Source organism: Perognathus longimembris, chromosome 15 (assembly GCF_023159225.1).
Source record: "Perognathus longimembris pacificus isolate PPM17 chromosome 15, ASM2315922v1, whole genome shotgun sequence".
In the NCBI taxonomy this organism is placed as follows: domain Eukaryota; kingdom Metazoa; phylum Chordata; class Mammalia; order Rodentia; family Heteromyidae; genus Perognathus; species Perognathus longimembris.
The window spans coordinates 20,434,175-20,453,576 of record NC_063175.1 but is presented as its reverse complement, the minus strand read 5'-3'; the positions used below and the strand labels follow the sequence as shown (position 1 = coordinate 20,453,576).

The window sequence follows — 19,402 nt, the reverse complement described above, 5'->3', positions numbered from 1 at the left end:
AGCTCAGGAACAGTGTGCTGGCCCTTTTGTTATTCCTTTCAAACCAACCTGAGATGCAGCAGTGTGTGTGAGTGCAAAGGTGTGTAACATGCAAACAAAGGGTATGGACCTATTCAAGATTATGCCTTTCTCCTTCAAAAACGACTGGCTTCCCAGGTCTTTTCCCCAAAAGGAAGAGGAAACAAACCCCAGATTCTCTGAAAGGCAAAGGAGGGAAAAAGAGACACCATACTGGAAAGTGTTGGACGGTTTTATTTGTGCTGTCATGAAGGTTGTGCATCACCTGGTTCAAACTGGGTCTTTTCCAGAGGGGTGTGTGTGTGTGTGTGTGTGTTTGTGTGTGTACAGTGTATGTGGAAAGAGTAAAGTACATGTGTCTGAGTGTAGACGCGTGTGAGGCGTGTGGATATGTAAACCAGTGTTTAGAGCTTGGTGTGTGAACCCTGTGTGGTAGGCAGTGTAGTTGTGTAAGGAGTATGAGTGTGAACAGCGCTGGAGTGCACCTTGAGTGCATGGTAGAAACTGCGCAGTCTAAGGAGATGTGAGTGTGGATGGTTGTGCAGCGTGGCAAGCACAAAGTGCACACGGAGTTTTAGAGTGTTAGCTTGTGTGGGCACGCGCACCGCGAAGCATGTGCACGGGGCACCTCGTGCAAGCGCGGGAGCTGAGCGCGTGGCAGGCGTCCCCCCCTACTCCCTCGCCCACTTTCACCCTGGGCCTTTCCTGGGCTGCTGAGCTCTCGCCCCATGCTCCCCCTCGCCGCCGCCGTGCCCGCGCCCCGCGATCTCTCTGCCCCGCCGCCGTGCCCGCGCCCTGCGCTGCCCCCCCTTCGCTGCCATGCCCGCGCCTCGCCGCCGTGCCCGTACCCCGCGCTCCTCCTCGCCCCCGCCGTGCCCGCCCCCCGCGCTCCCCCTCGCCGCCGTGCCCGCGCCCCGCGCTCCCTCGGGCCGGGCTGCGCCGCGTGCGGGACGGGGCGTGCTGGGCGGCGGGCGGGAGTGAGGGGTGCGGAGCGCGGCAGGCGCGGGCCGGGCGGGCTGGGAGAGGCGGGCGCCGGCCTCGCGGGGCGGCCGCGGACATGTGCAGGATGTCCTTCAAGGTGAGCGCTGGGCGCTGGGGGCGGGCGTGGGGAGGACGGCGGCGACCCGCTCCCTGCGCCCCGCGCAGCCAGATTATGCCGGCTTCCGGCGTTCCCGGCTGCGGGTCAGGCGAGGGAGGCTGCGGCGGGGCTGTGGTTTGCCCGGGTCTGCTTCTTGGAGGGCGCTGGGCACCGAAGGCTGCGGCCGGTGAGCGGGGCTGGGCGGCGGGCGGTCACCGCTAACGTGGAGGGGCGGGACCGGCCGGTGACCCACGCCCCGCTGCAGCCATGGCCCGCGGCCGCGTCCCGGCCGCCCTCCTGCCCGCACTGCCGCCTCCAGCAGAGCACTCTGCCCGGACTCTGCGGCGGAGGGGAGGTGCAGCTGCGGGCCGGAGTCCGTGTCTGGAGGAGCGCCGTCCGGCAGTTCACTGCAGTCGTCCTGCTTCATCCCCGGGTGAAAGTGGGGCTCGCTGGTTTGCCGGAGCTGGAAAAAGGGTTACCAAATAGATGGCTGAACCCGCGCTCCGGAAGGCCTGTGACACTGTGCTGCGTGGTCCTCCGTTCCTTCAAATGGGAAAACTGAGGCAGAGAGAAGCCAAATAACCGTTTTGCAGTCTTGCAACTAAAGTTAGTGTTGAAACAAACGCAAGTATGTTTGACTGGAAGCCATGATCGGGAGTGACAGGGCGAGATTTGCACATCAGAAAGATCTGGAATGGGCTGCCAGAGAGGCAGAGCTGGGAGAGTAGTTAGGCACGGAGGGTGGAAGGGGGTAGACAGATAGGAATGACTTAAATTTTGTTTTTAAAAACGGTTTAAGAGCCTGCCACACGTGCCTTTGATTTTAGCAGCAGGCCAGCAGTTTGCCCCTCCCCCCCAAAAAAAGGTTTAAATTGGTGTAGGGAAGACAAGAGGAGTGAAGATGAAACGAATGGTTTGGGATAAAGTTTGAGGATGGAAGGGTATCCAAGCAGAGGTGTCTGGTAGACATGTGGACCTGGAACTGAGGAGCAAGTCTAGGTGTTGGGGATGAAATTTTGGAGAACCCATGGAAATGAATGTGCATGCCCAGTGGTGACAAAATCTAAAAGACCCAAACTTAAGAATGAGCAGAGTCGGGTGCAGTGGCTCAAGCCTGTAATCTCAGCTGTGCAGGAGGTACAGGTAGGATTGTGGCCTTTGGCTGGCTTATGGGCAAAAAAAAAGCTCAAGACCCTAACTGTATAATAATCTAAAGTGAAAAGAACTGGGATTTAGGGCTCATGTGGTAGAGTGCCGGCATAACATATGTAAGGCCCTCAAACCCCTGTATCACAAAAATAAATAAATAAATAAATAAATAAATAAATAAATAAATAAATAAATAAAAGAAGCTGGTACTCAGTGGCTCACACCTGAAATCCTAGCTAAAAGCCAGTCAGGGCAGCAAAGTCTGTGAGACTCTTTTCTCCAATGAATCACATAAAAAGCAAGTGGTGCTGAAAGTGATTGAGTGCTAGCCTTGAGCAAAAGAAGCTTAGGGACAATGCCAAGGCCCAGAGTTCAAGCCCCAGGACTGGCAAAAAAAAAAAAAAAAAAAACAGGGGGAAAGGGAGGAGAGGGAAGTAAAAGGGAGAAGGAATTAAAAGATGGAAAAAAGATAAATCAGAATAAGAAAACCCACTGAGAAAATTAGATACAGAAATCAAGGATCTTTAGTCTTTCAATAAAGAGAAGACAACAGAGAAGTCAAGCTAAGAATGAAAAGGTCCATTGGTTTAGCAACAGAATAGCCTTGCTGACCACACAAAAAGCAGCATCAGCGGTCAGTGAGGTGTCAGGTTCAATAGCTTCAAAAGAGCATGTAGAAACCACAAGTGTAGGGAAGTCCTTCAAGAAATTTCATAAGAATAAGACTTTTTTTAGGCAATGGCAACAGCTGGGATACAGAATTCAGAGTTTGGGGAAAATTGTTGTTGTTTGCTTGCTTGCTTGCTTCACAGTGGTAGAAACTTGAGAGTTTTTACTGAAGATAAAAACAATTTTAAAAGCTCAATTTTAAGATTGGCCATGGATCTGAATAGACATATCTCCCGAGAAGATGTACAGATGGCCAATAAGCACCTTTAAAAAGATGCTCAATGTTATTCATTACCAGAAAGCTGAAAGTGAAAATTGCAATAAGATTCCACTACAACCCCCCCCACACACACACATTAGGATAGCTAATCAATACAACATTGACAGGTGTTGGCAAGGTTGTGGAGAAATTGAAGCTCATATATTACTCATAGGAATGTAAAATAAGGCAGTCACTTTAAAAAAAAATGAAGCCAGCACTGGGTACTGGTGGCTCATACCTGTAATCCTAGATATTTAGGAGGCTGAGATCCAAAGATCAGGGTTCAAAGTCAGTGAGTGTAGAACATCTTGGAGATTCTTATCTCCAATCAACCACCAGAAAACCAGAAGTGACCCAGTGGTAGAGTGCTAGACTTGAGCAAAAGCACTCAGGGATGGTGCCCAGGCCACGAGGTCAACCCTCACAACTGGCAAAGAAAGAGGGAAGGAGGGAGGGAGGGAAGGCAAGGGAAAGCAAGGTCTGTCTTCAAACTCATTAATTCTCCTTGCTATATCCCAAAGATAAATGAAAAATAGATGTTTGCACAAAAATATGTATCCCTTTCTATACATAGCACTAGTGTTCATAATAACCAAAATCTGGAAACAATCCTAATGTCTGTCAACTAACAGAACAGTGAGTCTTGTAAGTGACATAAATTGGAAGGCTGAAAGAACACTCATTGCTTTCTCATAGCTCCAGAACCTGGAAAGTCCAAGATCAAGGTGCTAGCATATTTGGTTTGTGATGAGGACCTTTTCTATTCTTATAGCATGCCACTGATAGCTGTTTCCTCATATCATGGAGAGAGAAGACGTTCCTGGGTTCGATTGCTCAGTACCACATAAACAGAAAAGGCCAGAAGTGGCCCTGTGGCTCAAGTGGTAGAGTGCTAGCCTTGAGCAAAAAGAAGCCAGGGACAGTGCTCAGGCCCTGAGTCCAAACCCCAGGACTGGCAAAAAAAAAAAAAAAAGCACATCTTGTTTGAAATGTCCCCAAAAGACAAATACATCAGGAGCTGGGGAATAAATGAATGGGACATGATTGTTAATAGGTAAAAATGGGTCTGAGGTCTCTTTGGAGGATGATGAAATAGGCTGGAATGGATGGTTAGATGGTATACAGCCTTAGGAATATATCAAAATCCACCAAATGGTGTGCTTTGAAACGATGAATTATAATAGTGTGAGAATTATCTCTTAATAAGAAATGGTTTTTAAATGATGGCAGGGGATTGGAGGGTGTGTGCTGGGTGCCTGAGTTCCTCAAGGGATGGGAGGGATTACTTACAAAGGTGGAGGAGGCCTCTCCCATTGGGATAAAGGGGAAAAGGAAGCTGGGCATTGATGCATTATAAGGTGATATGAGGACTGGGGTGGGCAGGAAAGATCCCACCTGACTAGGTGTTGAACTACTAGGTGAGGTGACATAGCGGATAAGAAGGTGGGACGGTCCAATTTGCGGGGGGTGGGGGGCGCAGCGGGGGGTTTGAAAAGCCAGGAAGGTGCATTTCTCACTCTAACACTAGTGTGCTGTGAGAGGACTGCTCAGGGGTACTAGGCTGCAAAAGCCCTGTGCTAGGTTAAGGAGGAAAAGGAGTTTTCCTCTCCCATTCTATTTACCATGGAATGGAATTCCAGAAAGCACTGAGGGGAAGTCTGAGGATTCAGAATTTCAACGGCTTTCCACATTCTCTACCCACCACCTCTCACCATATCAACTATATTAAAATGCACCCACAAGCTGGGAGCCACTGTCTTATGCCTAATAACTTCAGCTACTCAGGAGGCAGAGATCTAGAGGATTACAGCTCAAAGCCAGCCTGCACAGAAAAGCCCATGAGACTCCACTTCCAAAATAACCTCAAACAAGATGGAGTGGAGGCATGGCTTAAGTGGTAGGTAGCATGCCAGCATTGCAAGCAAGCAAGCTGAACAAGTGAGAGGTCTTGAGTTCAAATCCCACACCCATAGTTCACAATAATAATAGATATTTTATTGTAAATTTTAGGGGATGCTTAAAATATTGCCTTGTAAGTGATTTAGCTATGAACAGCTAACTTACCTTTAGACCATGATGTGTCAGCTTTTTCATCGATATTCAGTACCTCCTCATATTAGGAGAAAAATCTGACCTGCAAACTGTTTTCATGTGTCACTGGTATTTTATGAATAACAAATTTAGTGATTATTAAGGAAATCGACAAGATGTTTTGTAGCTATTCAATTAATACTTACTAACTTCGATTTGATAGCCACAGATTAAGTTTTTATTTTCCTAACACACCCATCCCCCAAAGATTTATAGGGCCAACCAAGGTCTGCAGTGGCAGCTACGTGCAGAGAGGCTTAGCATTGGATGGATGGGAGTGTGGGCTACATGTAAAGAGGCTCAGCATTGGATGGGAGTGTGGGAGTGTAAAGTTACCCTCCAGGTTCTTCATGATGCAGAATCACTGCCTGAGGGGCCATTGGCATGGGAAGCCCACTGGACCCCTCTGTTTGTTCCAGCTTCATCCTGCTGCTAGCAGCCTCTTCTTTTTGTTAAACCTAGGCGTAGATGAGCCCTCTGCCACTGAACTCCAAGCCCTGGCTTGTGACAGTCACTTCTCACTGGTGTCAGCTTGTCTCCAGGAACCATTTTTCCACCATTGGCAACTCGTAATTTGTTCTGGTTGAAGAAACAGATACATCTGTTAGAATTTTTTTCCATCAAAGCAGTCTCAGAGTGCAAATGTGAGCCTTATAATAAAGTTGATGGATTCTAATACCTTGATTTTTTTTGGCAAGGCTACTGGACTTAAACCCAGAGCTTGGGCACTATCCCTTAGCTTTTTCACATAATGCTGGCACTCTGCCACTTGAGCCACATCCCTAGTATTTTGCTGGTTAATTGGACATAAGGACCTCAATCCTCAGATCTCTGCTTCCTAGGTAGGTAGGATTATATACTACACATGAGATACCAGGCCCTAGCATTTTTAAAATTTTATAACAACTGCTTTAACCCTTGAAAGCTTTGTTCTTCAGATCTGAAATTGCAGACACCATAGGTAGCAGCAGAGGGAATATCTCTTGGAACTGATCAGATATCTGGCTCTTTCCTGAGTCTGTTTTAGCCATGATGGTAAACCATCTCACTGTCAAGTCTCATGTGAGGAAAAGAAGCCAGTCATAGCTGAGCTGGAAGTGTAAGAACATGCGTGCAGATCTCTGCCTAGATGGAGAGAATTATCTCATCATCCATTTCAGTTCATCCATCAGCCTAAATCGTGTTTGGATAAGCCACAAGAAAATAAATGAACAAAACCATACATTTTTTTGACAGCTCTGATATGTCACACTCCATTTCATTCACACACTTGAAAGTATTCCTTTGTAGTAATTTCAAAATTGTGCAAATATTTGCAAAATCCATTTTATAACACTTTCATCTCGGCCAAAGGAAAACTCACCCCACTCACTAGCTGTCACTATTACCCCAAAGCTGGCTTTACACAACTGCTGATCTACTTTCATTCCCTGTAACTTGGCTTTATTCTGAATGTGTATGTGTTTAAACAGACTCTATACATGGTATTGAGTTCTGAGTTTGGCAATGCTGGTGTTACATAGGCTGTCTCTAATGCCCAGGAGAACCATTTACTTTTTTCTCCTGTTTCCTGCCATGGAAGTAAAATGACACTGACCTTGATTTTAGGCTTAAAGTTTATCACAGATTCTGGAAATTCCAAATACTTAGCATAAAGTGGGACAGTAGATTATAACAGCCAATGACATCTTTATTTCTTTTTTTGCCAGACCTAGGTCTTGAACTCTGGGCTTGGGCACTGTCCCTGAGCTTCTTTCACTCAAGGCTAGCACTCTACCACTTAAGCCACAGTGCCACTTCTGGTTTATTCTGAGTAGTTTATTTGAGGTAAGAATCTCACAGACTTTCCTGCCCAGGCTGGCTTCAACTGTCAATCCTCAGATCTAACTAAGCCTCCTGATTACAGGCATGAGCCACCCGGGACCAGCTTGCCAATGAGATTTCAAATAAGATCCTTCATGTAGCTTCTCAAACTGTAATTATATTGTAATTTTCATGTCATAGAGATTCATTTATTGAATAGAGTAATAGTCTTGTAAGTTAATAAGTTCACTATTGAAGCACATATTGTTCTTTTGTGTGTGTGTTCTAGTTCTGGGGCTTGAACTCTGGGCCTGGGTGCTGTTTCTGAGCTCCTTTTGCTTAAGGTTAGCACTTTACCATGTGAGCTACAGTACCACAGTGCCAGCTTTTTCTGTGATTAATTGGAGATAAGTGCCTCACAGATTTTTATGCTTGGTTTGGCCTTGAACCATGATCCTCAGATCTCAGCCTCCTGAGTAGCTAGGATTACAGGTGTGAGCCACCAGCACCTGGCTACACATTACTCTTTTTCAAACAGAGTTTAAACATCTACGCCATTTAGCCTTTTGTGGGAATTCTGGTTGTGTGCCAGTAACAGTGTCTCTCCCACATTCTGATCCCCTTCATTCCTGTACTTAATTCCTGCTAGCTTCTCAGAGCAGTGAAGTCTGGTAGTAAACGCCACTTTAGGGGCAAGGGATACAATTGAAAGAGGGTCCCTGTGTATAGCACAGACCAGGATGGAACTTGTTATGGATCCCAGTTTGTTCTGGAACTCATAATCCTCTTGCCTCAGTCTCCGGAGCACTAGAATTATAGGCATTAGCCACCACACCAAACTTTTAATGGTTTGTTTTTGGGGAAGAGGTCTTGGTTTCTTTTTTTCTTTTTTTCATTTTTGCTGGGTGTTGAGCTTAGGGCCTTACTCTACTATTAAGCTACATCTCCAGCCATTTTCTTATTTATTTATTTACAGAAAGAGTAGAAGCTGGGAAATACTAGAATGAGAGAGAGACACACACACACAGAAAGAATGCAAGTCAGGAAGCACTGTGTTCTTTAAAGGTTAAAGGACTTGCCCCTGACCTCCACAGAATTTGTGGAAGTTACCCCAGGAGTGTGATTTGTGGAAACCTCCAACAGTAGGGAAATAGTTGGCCAGGCACTTGAGAGGGAATATTGGAAGGAGGCCACTGGAGCTCACCTTATTCCTTGCTGTCTTCAGAAGAGTTAGCCAGGAGCAGATCAGTGTCCTGGCTAGGCCTTAAGCCACAGGTGGCCAGCACTGAAGTCCAGCTTGCCATTTCTCACTTCCTACCTGTGAAATGGACAGTGAAAAGGATACCTCCCTGAGGAAGTCACTGCTGAGGGCATGCCACATGGTACAGAGAATGTACTTCATTAGCATTATCTCAGTGTTCCTGATGTCCAGGAAATGCATAGCCACAATGCTTTAGGAACAGATGCTAATTTCATGCACCTGGAGCTCAGCAATTCAAAGCTAAGTGCTTAGTATACACAAAGCCCTGTATTCAAACACACACACACACCCCACACACACATACTCCCCAGTATCTCACCCTCCCATTCTCACTATGTTTGCCTACCCGACTCAGACCTTTGAATTTCTTGTTCTATCATAGTCAGTTCCTAACCCTATCAACACCAATGGCCATTGGGGATCAGACCTAGGTCCCTCTCCCTGAGGCTGTCAGAGGAACTGTCCTGAAATGTAAAACTGATAACAACTCTCCCCTTAGAATGCTTCCTTCTTCTCTCTAGGATATAAAATCCAAATATGGGGGCATAGCAAGGGAGCTTTCAGAATCTGCCTTGACTTCCCATTCACACCCTCAGCTCACACCCTCTCTCCATAACCAGCCCTGGCTGCGTGTATGGTAGCCTCTAGGGCATGGCAGCAAGGCTCTGTATCTGTGCCTCCCTGGGCCCTGCCCCTGGGTATACTCAGCACCTATGTGCAGCCAGGCCCCTGCCTGTCTGTCACATTTCTGGCTAGACCCTCAGGTAGAATGAGACATTCTGTGGTCTCTCACCACAGTCACATTCCTTTCCACCTACAATATTTTTGGTGCCTGTTGACATGTCTTATTTTCCTATAAAACTCATACTTCAGCCAGGCATCAAGTGGCTTATGCCTATAATCCTAGATAGAATACTGAGATCTGAGGATCACGATGTGAAGTCAGAAAAGTACATGAGACTCATCTCCAATAAATTACCCAAAAGAAGTGGAGCTGTTATTCAAGTGGTAGAGCACTAACCTTTAGCAAATGAAGCTCAGTGACAGTACCCTAAGTTCAAGCCCCAGAACCAGCAAAATAATAACAACAAGAAACCATACTTCTAGTCCTCGTCGCTAGCCAGTACTGCTATCCCTAAGACATGCAAATAAATGCACCACCTGGACAAATATTGTAAAGGATTACAAGGGCCGTGCACTCAGTATATTTATATGTGTTTTATCATTTAATCCTCCAACAATATGTGACAGAGGTGCTATATTATTACCTTCTGAAGCCAACAAAAGTAACTTGGCCAGGATCATAGAGCTGGAAGAGATAGTGGTTAGAACTTGAAATCATCTCTTTCTTACCTCAAATCAACTGTACAGTCAGTCATGCCTCCATTTCTCAGTAAACCATGCCCTTGAGGGACAGTGAAATATGTACAGCTTTTCACCAAGCTCAATTTCTAGGGTCTTGGGGAAAACTTTCAAGGAGAGGAGTTCCCCAAACTATTTTGAAAGGAAGAGAAGTTCTGGCTAGAGAACTTACTATGACAATAGACATTTTTTGTTTGTAAATGTATTCAAGGCTAAGATAAAACAACAAAGCCACTGAAAAATGAATTATAATCTACCTCTCCCATGAGTTCACATTTCAGGAAAAGCCAGCATTACAGTCCTGTGGTCCATATTAAATTCTTTTCTTAATTCTTCCTTGCAGACACTGTTTTCTGTCATTGTGAAATCTCTGTTACAAGGGCATTGTTTCATGATTTATTATACAAGTCAAACCTGCCTTCCCATTGCTTCCCTCAGTTTCTAACAATTGTAAAAAGCAAGATCCAGCCTGGTGCAAAGGTAGCTGTGGGTGTGAGTACGGTCGCAGTTTAGCTTGAAAACCCTGGGTTTCAGAGAAAGCAAGTCATTAGCCTGGAATTTGAGGGTTTTATTTTTTTCCCTCTCTAATGAGCCAGGAAACTATTCTAAGTACGTTTGTGATCCATTTGTCACTCCCCACTTTGCCAGTCTTCCATCCAAATATTCACAAGAGCACTTCTGAAGGACTTTTGAAATAAAATCCACATACTCACCATCACTTCCATTTTAGATAGCTTTGTTAGTTGCTGAAATTACTGGCATCTTCTTTTTAACCGAATGAAACATTGCATTTAATACAATACAGTAGACTCCCTTTATTCACTGGGATACATTCCAAGATCCCCATACATGCCTGAAGCCACATTCCAAATACTATGTATTCTGTTTTCTGTATACATATACATATGAGAGTTTAACTCTCCATATACAAAAGACTAATAACAGAACAATCGTAACACTACTAGTTATAAAATCCCTACTCTTGCTTTTTGAGGCCCATAAGTAAAATATCAGAATTACTTGCCAGGCACTGGTGGCTCACACCTGTAATCCTAGCTACTCAGGAGGCTGAGATCTGAGGATCATGGTTCAAAGCCAGCTTAAGAGGAAAGTCCATGAAAATCTTATCTCCAATTAATCACCTAAAAACCAGAAGTGGAGCTATGCCTCAAAAGTGATAAAGCCTTGAGCAAAAAAGAAAAAAAAATCTCTAGGACAGTGCCCAGACCCTGAGTTTTAAGACCCACCCATGACTGACAGGAAAAAAAAAAAAAGAATTTCTGAAACACAGCCCAGCCGAGGTGGCAGCATAAATCCACTGGACAAAAGCAAGAAGGAAGAAGACAGTGCAAGCTTCTATTATGTTATTCAGAACATCTGTAATTCTTATGAATTGCTTACTTATGACTAGTGATGTAGAAAGCAAAAGCACAGGCAAGGAGGAACCACTGTATCAACAGATAGCCCTAGTTCCATAGATGGGGATATGTTCTGAGAAGTGTGTAGAGCATACTTAAACTAAGATAGCTACAACATCACTGGGCAATATAACTTAAAGCCCACTGTGGTATATGGTCTGTTATTGCTCCAAACATTATGTGGCACATGCTTGTATTTCAAAGACATGTATTTGGAGTCAGATATGATTTGTGTATGTGTGTATGTGTGTGTGCAGGTCCTGGAGCTTCAACTCAGGGCCTGAGGACTGTTCCTGAGCTTCAGTGATCAAGGCTAATGCTCTACCAATTGAGTCACATTTCCATATGCAGGATTTTTTTGGTGATTAATTAGAAATAAAAATTTCATGGACCTTCCTGCTAAGGGTTAGCTTCAAGCTGCAATCCTCAGATCTCAGCTTTGGGAGTAGCTAGGATTACAGGTGTGAGCTGCCACCATCCAGCCAGATACATTTTTTAAACACCCTCCCCCAGAGTAGTTTTATTAAGCCATGTGAAACCATAAGATTTCCTGAGACTAGGAAAATTCTCTACTCCTACTTTTGCTCTGGATTTAATTTTGCCTTTTGATTCTAACTTTGTAAAGAAAAATAGTAGATAGAAATAGCACTTGTTGACAGTTATGAGGTGTTGGGCACCACATTGGGCAATTAATGTACATCATTTTATTTCAGTAACCTTCACAGTTAGTGTGATTTCTGTCTAAGCATACTGTCTATTGTAGACATTATATTTAAAGACCTAGGCGAATTTTCTTTGGCGTAGGCCACATGGCTACTGTATATGTTCTTGGTACATTGTGTATTGTATATATGTCTACCTGACCTAGGGAAGGGAAAGAAAAACACGGTGAAAGATAACACAAGAAATGTACATACTGCCCTACTATGTAACTATACCCCTTTTGCACAACACTTTGTCAAAAAAATTTTGTTTAATAAATAAATAAATTTAAAAAAAAAAAGGAAGCTGAGACTTCTGAGGGACAAGGCACTTGTGCAGGGCAGGACCAAGCCCAGAACTCTCTGTCCCCCAACCAGCCCCCTCCCTCCAAGACACTTCCCTACCAATTGATTTGTTCTAAAGAAGGAAATTGTATCAGCTCCACTCTGTCACTCCTGCACCTTCCTTACACATGGCCCAACTTGAACTTAGCCACTTTCAAAAGCCCCAGCAGTGATCTGAAGGATCTGCATGAGGCCATGCATCTATATCCCATGCCCAAAGGTCCTTGTTCCTAACCTTGTTCCTGCATCCGATTCCAGCTGAAGCAATGGCTGGTAGGCAGAGGGAAAGGGAGGCATTTACCCCGACAGCTAGGATCAGAAAGTACTGAGGACACAGAGAAAATGCCCACGAATGCATTTGAGAGGCCAGAATGGGGAAAGATTTTGCTTCTCTTGGAGCAGAAGAGAGATTTGGAATGTTACAGGGAGGAAATGGCATTTGAACAGTCTTGTCCTTGGAGAATGGGTGAAAGTTCATTTCAAGGAGGCAGGAAAGGTAAGCCATTGGTGGGAACTGGGTGTTAATGGTGCATGTTACCAACTTGGTATCTGCTCTGCAGACAGCCCTGAGGCTCAGGCAACTGATAGCAAAGACCCCACATCCCACAATCAAATACTGTCACAAGCATCTACTACCGGCTGAGCAATCTTTCAAATTTCTTCGTTTTGAGCAGTATTCTATATGTGCATATAAGCAGCCATGCTACATAATTTTGATTTTAAGGTCCTCTTTTTGCTCTTGCAGAAGGAAACACCGCTGGCCAATGCTGCTTTCTGGGCAGCAAGGAGGGGAAACCTGGCCCTGCTGAAGCTGCTGCTGAACAGCGGTCGGGTGGATGTGGACTGCAGAGACAGTGTATGGAGGGAAGGGCCATGGTATCTGCATGCCCAGGGCCCCCCCCTCTTGGTACCCCACAGGCATGAGACCACCCCACAAAGCACTTTCCTTTCCAGGTTCATTGACTTGGTCATGTGTTTACTTGCTTGATGCTTTTCAAAAAGTCCAAGATACACTAGCAAATTTAAAAACATAGAGGAGGAGAAAGTCAGAAAGGAAATTGTTATATGCATAAAACAGAAGGTGGAACTTCACTAGAAAGCAGAATTGGCAAGTTGCATAAAGACATGGCAGTTTAGTAAACAATTCACTAAGGGGAAAAAAAGAAAAAGTAGATAAAGTGCAGATCATTTAGTGCACATGTGGGCTGCCATGGAGGTGGGTGTTCTGTTTTGTTGTGGGTTGTTGTTTTTTTGCTAAATAGAAAAGTGAGGAACTGAAGCCTTCACCACTCTTCTTTTTGAAATACTTTCATTTCCTTTCTCAAATCAAAAGACATCGACTAGCAAATGAAAAAGAGAAATAAAAATAAACAATACTGTCCCTGGCAGGCACCTCTTAGAAAACTCTACCCCTCCCCATCTAGAGGCCATCTTTTATACTCAGCTGGACTTTTCTTCATCCCCGGGGTACAAGGAGGACCACAATGAGGAGATGATTTTAGGATTCGAATAAAAATGTTTTCAAAGGTGTCTATATTGTTTTCCTAGGAACTGGGTGTACCACTTCCTGCTTTTATTGCATAAATTCATAAGAGAATTATGCCCCAAGCCCAGAAGGAAAATAGTTTGTTCCACTTTTCTACTGGGACATCAGTGCAAGAAAGCATCCCAGGACCCACTCTGCACCCTTCTGCCACTGACTGTTTCTCAACAGCTGAACCCAGGCAACTGTCCTGTTAGCCACCCTTCCTAGGGGCCTGCAATGAGTCTTGCAAATGAAAGCATCAGCAAGAGTCAGAGGGTGGGAAGTGAGGGTGTTGGGGAACCCAGTACCTTTCCTGTCCTGTCTGGCAATGGTGCTTCCACTCTGCATCCTAGGAGCCAATAGCTTGCCTTCATGCCTTCAGACCTGGCTGATCATGGAGCCCCCACTTACCCCCCCTCCCCAGAACTAGACTGTTCTTGGTGTCTCATTTTCCTTCCCTGATGGTATTAGCTCCCACACGAAGCAGTTACTATACACTACCGCTGAGCTACCTCCCAACCCTGTACTGCTCTTTTAGTTTCCAACACCCACAGCTTTATAAATAGCCTCTTTATTAAATCTCCTTCCAGTTATCCTAATCTGAACATGCCATCTGTTCTTGGTTGGAACCCAGACTGATAGAGAGTGCATCTGTGAACTGGTGGCTGGATCTTCTTTGGCCTCCCTAGGCCAGTCCCCCCCCCCCCCCCGCCCCTACTTACTGGCTGACATTGTGGAGTAAGGCCTAGTAACATCGTGGCCTCACCACTTACACAACCAGTGTTCCTCTTTTTCTTCAAGTTATTCTTATTCAGATGCCCTGGTGACTTCTCAAGGCCTATTTGCTGCACATGCTGTCATTCTTTCCAGCTCCCTGAGTCATCTCTCCTACCTCCACCCTTCTCAATGAGCAAGCACTCAGACAGCTCTGTTTGCTGAATGACTAGCAGTTATATTGGCCAAACATTGTGTTTTCATGAATAAACTCTTACGTAGATTTATAGATTATTCCTCTTCATTTAATTTTTTAAAATTTCTTTATCAGGAGATTTCTGGAGAGATAGCTCCCTAACTCAAGGAATAAGTCTAAATGATGGTTCTTTTAGACATCTTGAAACTTTGAAAGGGCCTCTTAGACTAGTGACTAAGGGGCAGGAGATGTGTGGAAACAGTATAAGCTTTTGTTCCTCTTGGAATGTCACTGGCTGGACTTCTGCCCCCTCCACGTGCCCTTGAGCATGGAATCTGGGATCCAGATGATGTCTGATGGTGGTGATTGATCTCTAGGCTATACTGCCCACCCAGGCCCTGTGGGGCCAACCCCCAGACCACATGAGAAGCCTTTGAGCCATAAGAATGCAAGGAGATGCTCTAGGGGTTTCTTGGGGATTTTTTGTTTGTGTGTGTATGTGTGTGTGATTACTTCTTTTTTATTTTATTTTTTTAATTATCTTTAAGTAGTTTGTACAAAGGCATTTCAGTTCAACATGTCAATTTATGAGTCCAGTATATTTTGGTCAATGTCAGCCCTTCTATCCCTCTCTCCCATTTCCCTTCCAACCCTACCCCATATCTTGGGTTGATTATTTTTTTGATATCTCAAAAGGTGACCATATTCAAATATTTCTAACAAACAGCATTGTAAAGAACAAATATTTTAGGGTGGAGGATGTAGTGAGTGGTATGTACTTGCCTAGCATATATAAGGCCCCAGATTCAATTCCTGGCAGGAGAGAGAAAGACAGAGAAAGACAGAGAGAGAGAGAGAGAGAGGAAGAAGAGAAGAGCAGAGAAGAAGGAGGAGGAAAGAAGAGAAGATAAAGGGAAAAAACATAGAAAAGGAAAAGAAAAAGGGAAGGAAAACAGAAGAAGGAAAGAAGAGAAGAATAAATATTTTAATCTCTGATCCACCACTGTTGACCAAAAGCTTTTTATTTGCTAACACTTTGATCCCAAAATTAATACCATATCCACTTGATGTTTATTTAGTTTTGCTTTGCAACCACATTTACTACAAGAGTGTACAGTGGCAAGATTATTTTAACCTTTTTAGATGTATTAATGTCTGTATTTCAGAGTGCTGTTGTTCTGAACTTTACCATATTTGCCTACATTTGTATATGTGCTATTAAAAACCAGTAAATGCCAGATGCTGGCGGCTCACACCTGTAATCCTAACTACTTAAGAGGCTGAGATCTGAGGATCATGGTTTGAAGCCAGACCGCTCTGGAAAGTTCATGAGACTCTCTTATCGCTAATTAATCACCAAAAAAAAAAAAAAAAAAAAAAGCTGTCAGTAGAGATGTAGCTAGCCTTTGCTAGCCTTGAGCAAAAAGCCCAGGGACAGAGCACAGACCCTGAGTCCAAGCCTCAGAACTGGCACAAAAAAAAAAAAAAACAGTAAAAGATAACTCTTTTTTAAAAAGTGATACCAGGGTTGAATTCAAGGCTTCCATTTTTCCATTTGTTAGCAAGTGCTCTACCACTTGAGCCATTCTACCAGCCTTTTATGTATTTGGGTTTTTTGGTGTTTTTTTTTAAAGATAATTGGCCTTTATACCAAGCCAACCTGGACCTTAATCCTTCTATTTGTGCTTCCCTGCAGAGCTAGAATTGCAGGTGTGCACAATCTCAAATAGCTGTTGTGCTTCCCTCACAGCTGGATGACAGATGTCTGGCCATTGGTCAAGTAGAGTCTCTTGAACTTTTTTTTTTTTTTTTTTTTTTTACCTAAACTGGCCTTGAACTGTGGTCTTTCATCTCCACCTCCCAAGTAGCTAGGATTACAGGTTTGAGGAACCATGCTTAGCTAAAAGATAAGTTTTAGCATCGGTAAATGAAGTAAATTTAATCTTTAGAGAATTAAAATGGATTATTTCAGTATGTTTTAAATATGAAAGAAATGTTTCTGTGTTGTTTAACATGACACTCTTTATTCTTTTTCTTTTGCTCCAGCTGTCTTTTCAATTAACCGTGGGTTAGAATTGAAATATAGTGGAGTGTGAACATAGGGTCAAGTACTTGCTAGGCAAAAGTTCCACCAACTGAATCATTCCTCAGTCCCTTTTGTTTTGCTTATTTTTGAGATAGAGGCTTTCCCCCCCCCCCCCACTGGCCTTTACCACAGTCTTCCTATTTTTACTTCCTCTTAGCTGGGAGGATAGTCACATACCACAATGTCCAGCTTTTATTGGCTAAGATAGGGTCTCATAAATATTTTTCCCAGACTGACCTTGAACCTGCCGGTCTGCCTCCTAAGTAGCTAGAACTGCAGACATGAGTCACTGGTGTCTGGCTTGATTCATCTTTTGCTTGAAACAGGTAAGCCTTCTTTTTAAAAATATCAAAGCCAGATGTGGTAGCTCATGCCTATAATCCAGCTGGATCAGGGATGAAGACTCCAGGCCAGCCAAGGTAAAAAAGTTTGAGACCTTGTCTCAATAGAAAGATGTGAGCATAGTGGCGCATGCCTGCCATTACAGCTGCAGTGGGAAGCATGAACAGGAAGATCATGATCCAGGCAGGCCCAGGCAAATAGTGAGACCCTCTCTCAAAAAATAAGCAAAACAGGGGCTGGGAATATGGCCTAGTAGCAAGAGTGCTTGCCTCCAACACATGAAGCTCTCGGTTCGATTCCCCAGCACCACATATATGGAAAACGGCCAGAAGGGGCGCTGTGGCTCAGGTGGCAGAGTGTTAGCCTTGAGCAGGAAGAAGCCAGGGACACTGCTCAGGCCCTGAGTCCAAGGCCCATCACTGGCCAAAAATTAATAATAATAATAATAATAAGCAAAACAAAAAGGACTAGAGAATGTCTTAAATGGTGGAATGCCTACCTGGCAAACACTTGGTTCTGTGTTCGAGCCCCAGTACCACAAAACAATTTCAACTGCTCCCTCATAATTAATTTTTATTTTGAGACCAGTGTAATCCATGACCAAGTATTCTTATTAGCTTTAAGCCATTGTCTTAGTCCACGGGGTGCCATAACAAAGTACTTTAAACTGGGTGGTGTATAAACAACAGAAATTGCCCAAGTTGTAGAGCCCTCCCTCCTCCCCCCCCCCCCATTGAGGGCACTCACAGATTTGGTGTCTAGTGAAAGCTCACTCTGTGGAAGAGGGCAGAACTCTAGCTAAACCCACTCCCGAGTGTAAAGCGCTCACTGCTTAATCACTTCCCCCGAAGTCCCTACTAACCACCACCATGGGAACTGAATTTCGATAGGAATTTGTAGGAACGCAGTAAGGCCACAGCACCAAGGGTGGTGTGTATCTGCTATCTACGTGAAAATCCCTCCCACTTGATGTTACTCTAGTAACATGAAGCTTGTCACTCTGATCTGGAGAGTACAAAAGCATGAGTTCAACTGAATAATGAAGGGTACAGCATTTAAAAGGTTAAAAAAAAAAAAGTACCCCACAGTACTACTATGGTGCCATTAGCTTTTCCTTGATTCAGCTGTACTTTGTATATGCCAAACAAGACTCTTGTAAAACTAGCATAGCCTTTCACAGAAACTAACATCTTCTACCCCTTGTGCCCTTTGTTTTGTCAGTCATGGGTCTTGAACTCTGGGCCTTGGCTCACTGTCCCTGAGCTCTTTTGCTCAAGGCTAGATATCTACCACTTTGAGCCACAGTGTCCCTTCCAGTTTTTGAGTGGTTAATTGAAGAGTCTCACAGGGAATTTTCTGCCTGGACTGGCTTCAAATCTTGATCCTCAGATCTCAGCCTCCTGAGTAGCTAGGATAATAGGTGTGAGCCACCAGTGCCTGGTGGCAGATGCTTTTTGATTCCCCCCTTTGTACAGATGAAGAGGATGAAACTTTGACAGGTTTTTGTAACATAACCACAATTATTCTGTAATTGACTGCACTAATGTGCTGTCTTCTACAGATTCTGAAGATGAAGTACCATGAAGCCTCTCAAATGTACTTGGTCCTCTGCACCTAGTGAGCCCCTCTGTGCACTGTCCTTGTGGTCCACAGGGCAGGCTACTAATTATGCAAAGCTGGGAGTTAATAAATTCCAAGTCCTTCAAAACAACTGTGGGGCTGGGAATATGGCCTAGTGGTAGAGTGCTTGCCTCATATACATGAAGCCCTGGGTTTATTCCTCAGTACCACATATATAGAAAAATCCAGAAGTGGCACTGTGGCTCAAGTGGTAGAGTGCTAGCCTTGAGCAAAAAGAAGCCAGGGACAGTGCTCAGGCCCTGAGTTCAAGCCCCAGGACAAGAAAGAAAGGAAGGAAGGTAGGAAGAGAGGGAGGGAAGAAAGAAGGAAGGAAGGGAGAGAGGGAGGGAGGGAGGAAAGAAGGAAGGAAGGGAGGGAGGGAGGGAGAGAGGGAGGGAGGGAGGGAGAGAAACAGAAAAAAAAGAAAAGAAAGGAAGGAAGGAAGGAAGGAAGGAAGGGAGGGAGGGAGGGAGGAAGGGAGGGAAATGTGAATTAAACTATAAAAATTAACTTTCACCAGAAGGTTTTATATCAACATTGCACCTCAAGTCTTGAATCTTTTTTTCTTTTCTTCCTTTCATAAGCAAGTGTTCTACCACTGAACAACACTCCAAGCCCCAAGTTCTTGAATCTTATAGCTGAAAGAGATCCTGGTGACCTTCCCTTCTATACACTCATTTTACTGATGAAATGGATGGGTCCCAGTAATTGCAAGCAGTATGCCCCAAGTTATACCATTGCTTGCTGGCAGAGGTAGACCTA

The 19,402-nt window shown here is 44.4% G+C and overlaps 1 protein-coding gene across 2 annotated transcripts in view; it reads left to right on the top strand.

The window, feature by feature from the left end:
* The first annotated feature begins 967 nt into the window (after positions 1 to 967).
* Ankrd29 (ankyrin repeat domain 29) overlaps positions 968 to 19,402 on the top strand; it is a 49,962-nt gene continuing 31,527 nt past the window's right edge. For both annotated transcript variants that reach the window (XM_048363611.1, XM_048363610.1), the window contains exons 1-2: positions 968 to 1,096; positions 12,903 to 13,013. In XM_048363611.1, the coding sequence (XP_048219568.1) occupies positions 1,076 to 1,096; positions 12,903 to 13,013 (132 nt within the window). In that variant the 5' untranslated portion in view covers positions 968 to 1,075. The remainder of the gene's footprint in view (positions 1,097 to 12,902; positions 13,014 to 19,402) is intronic.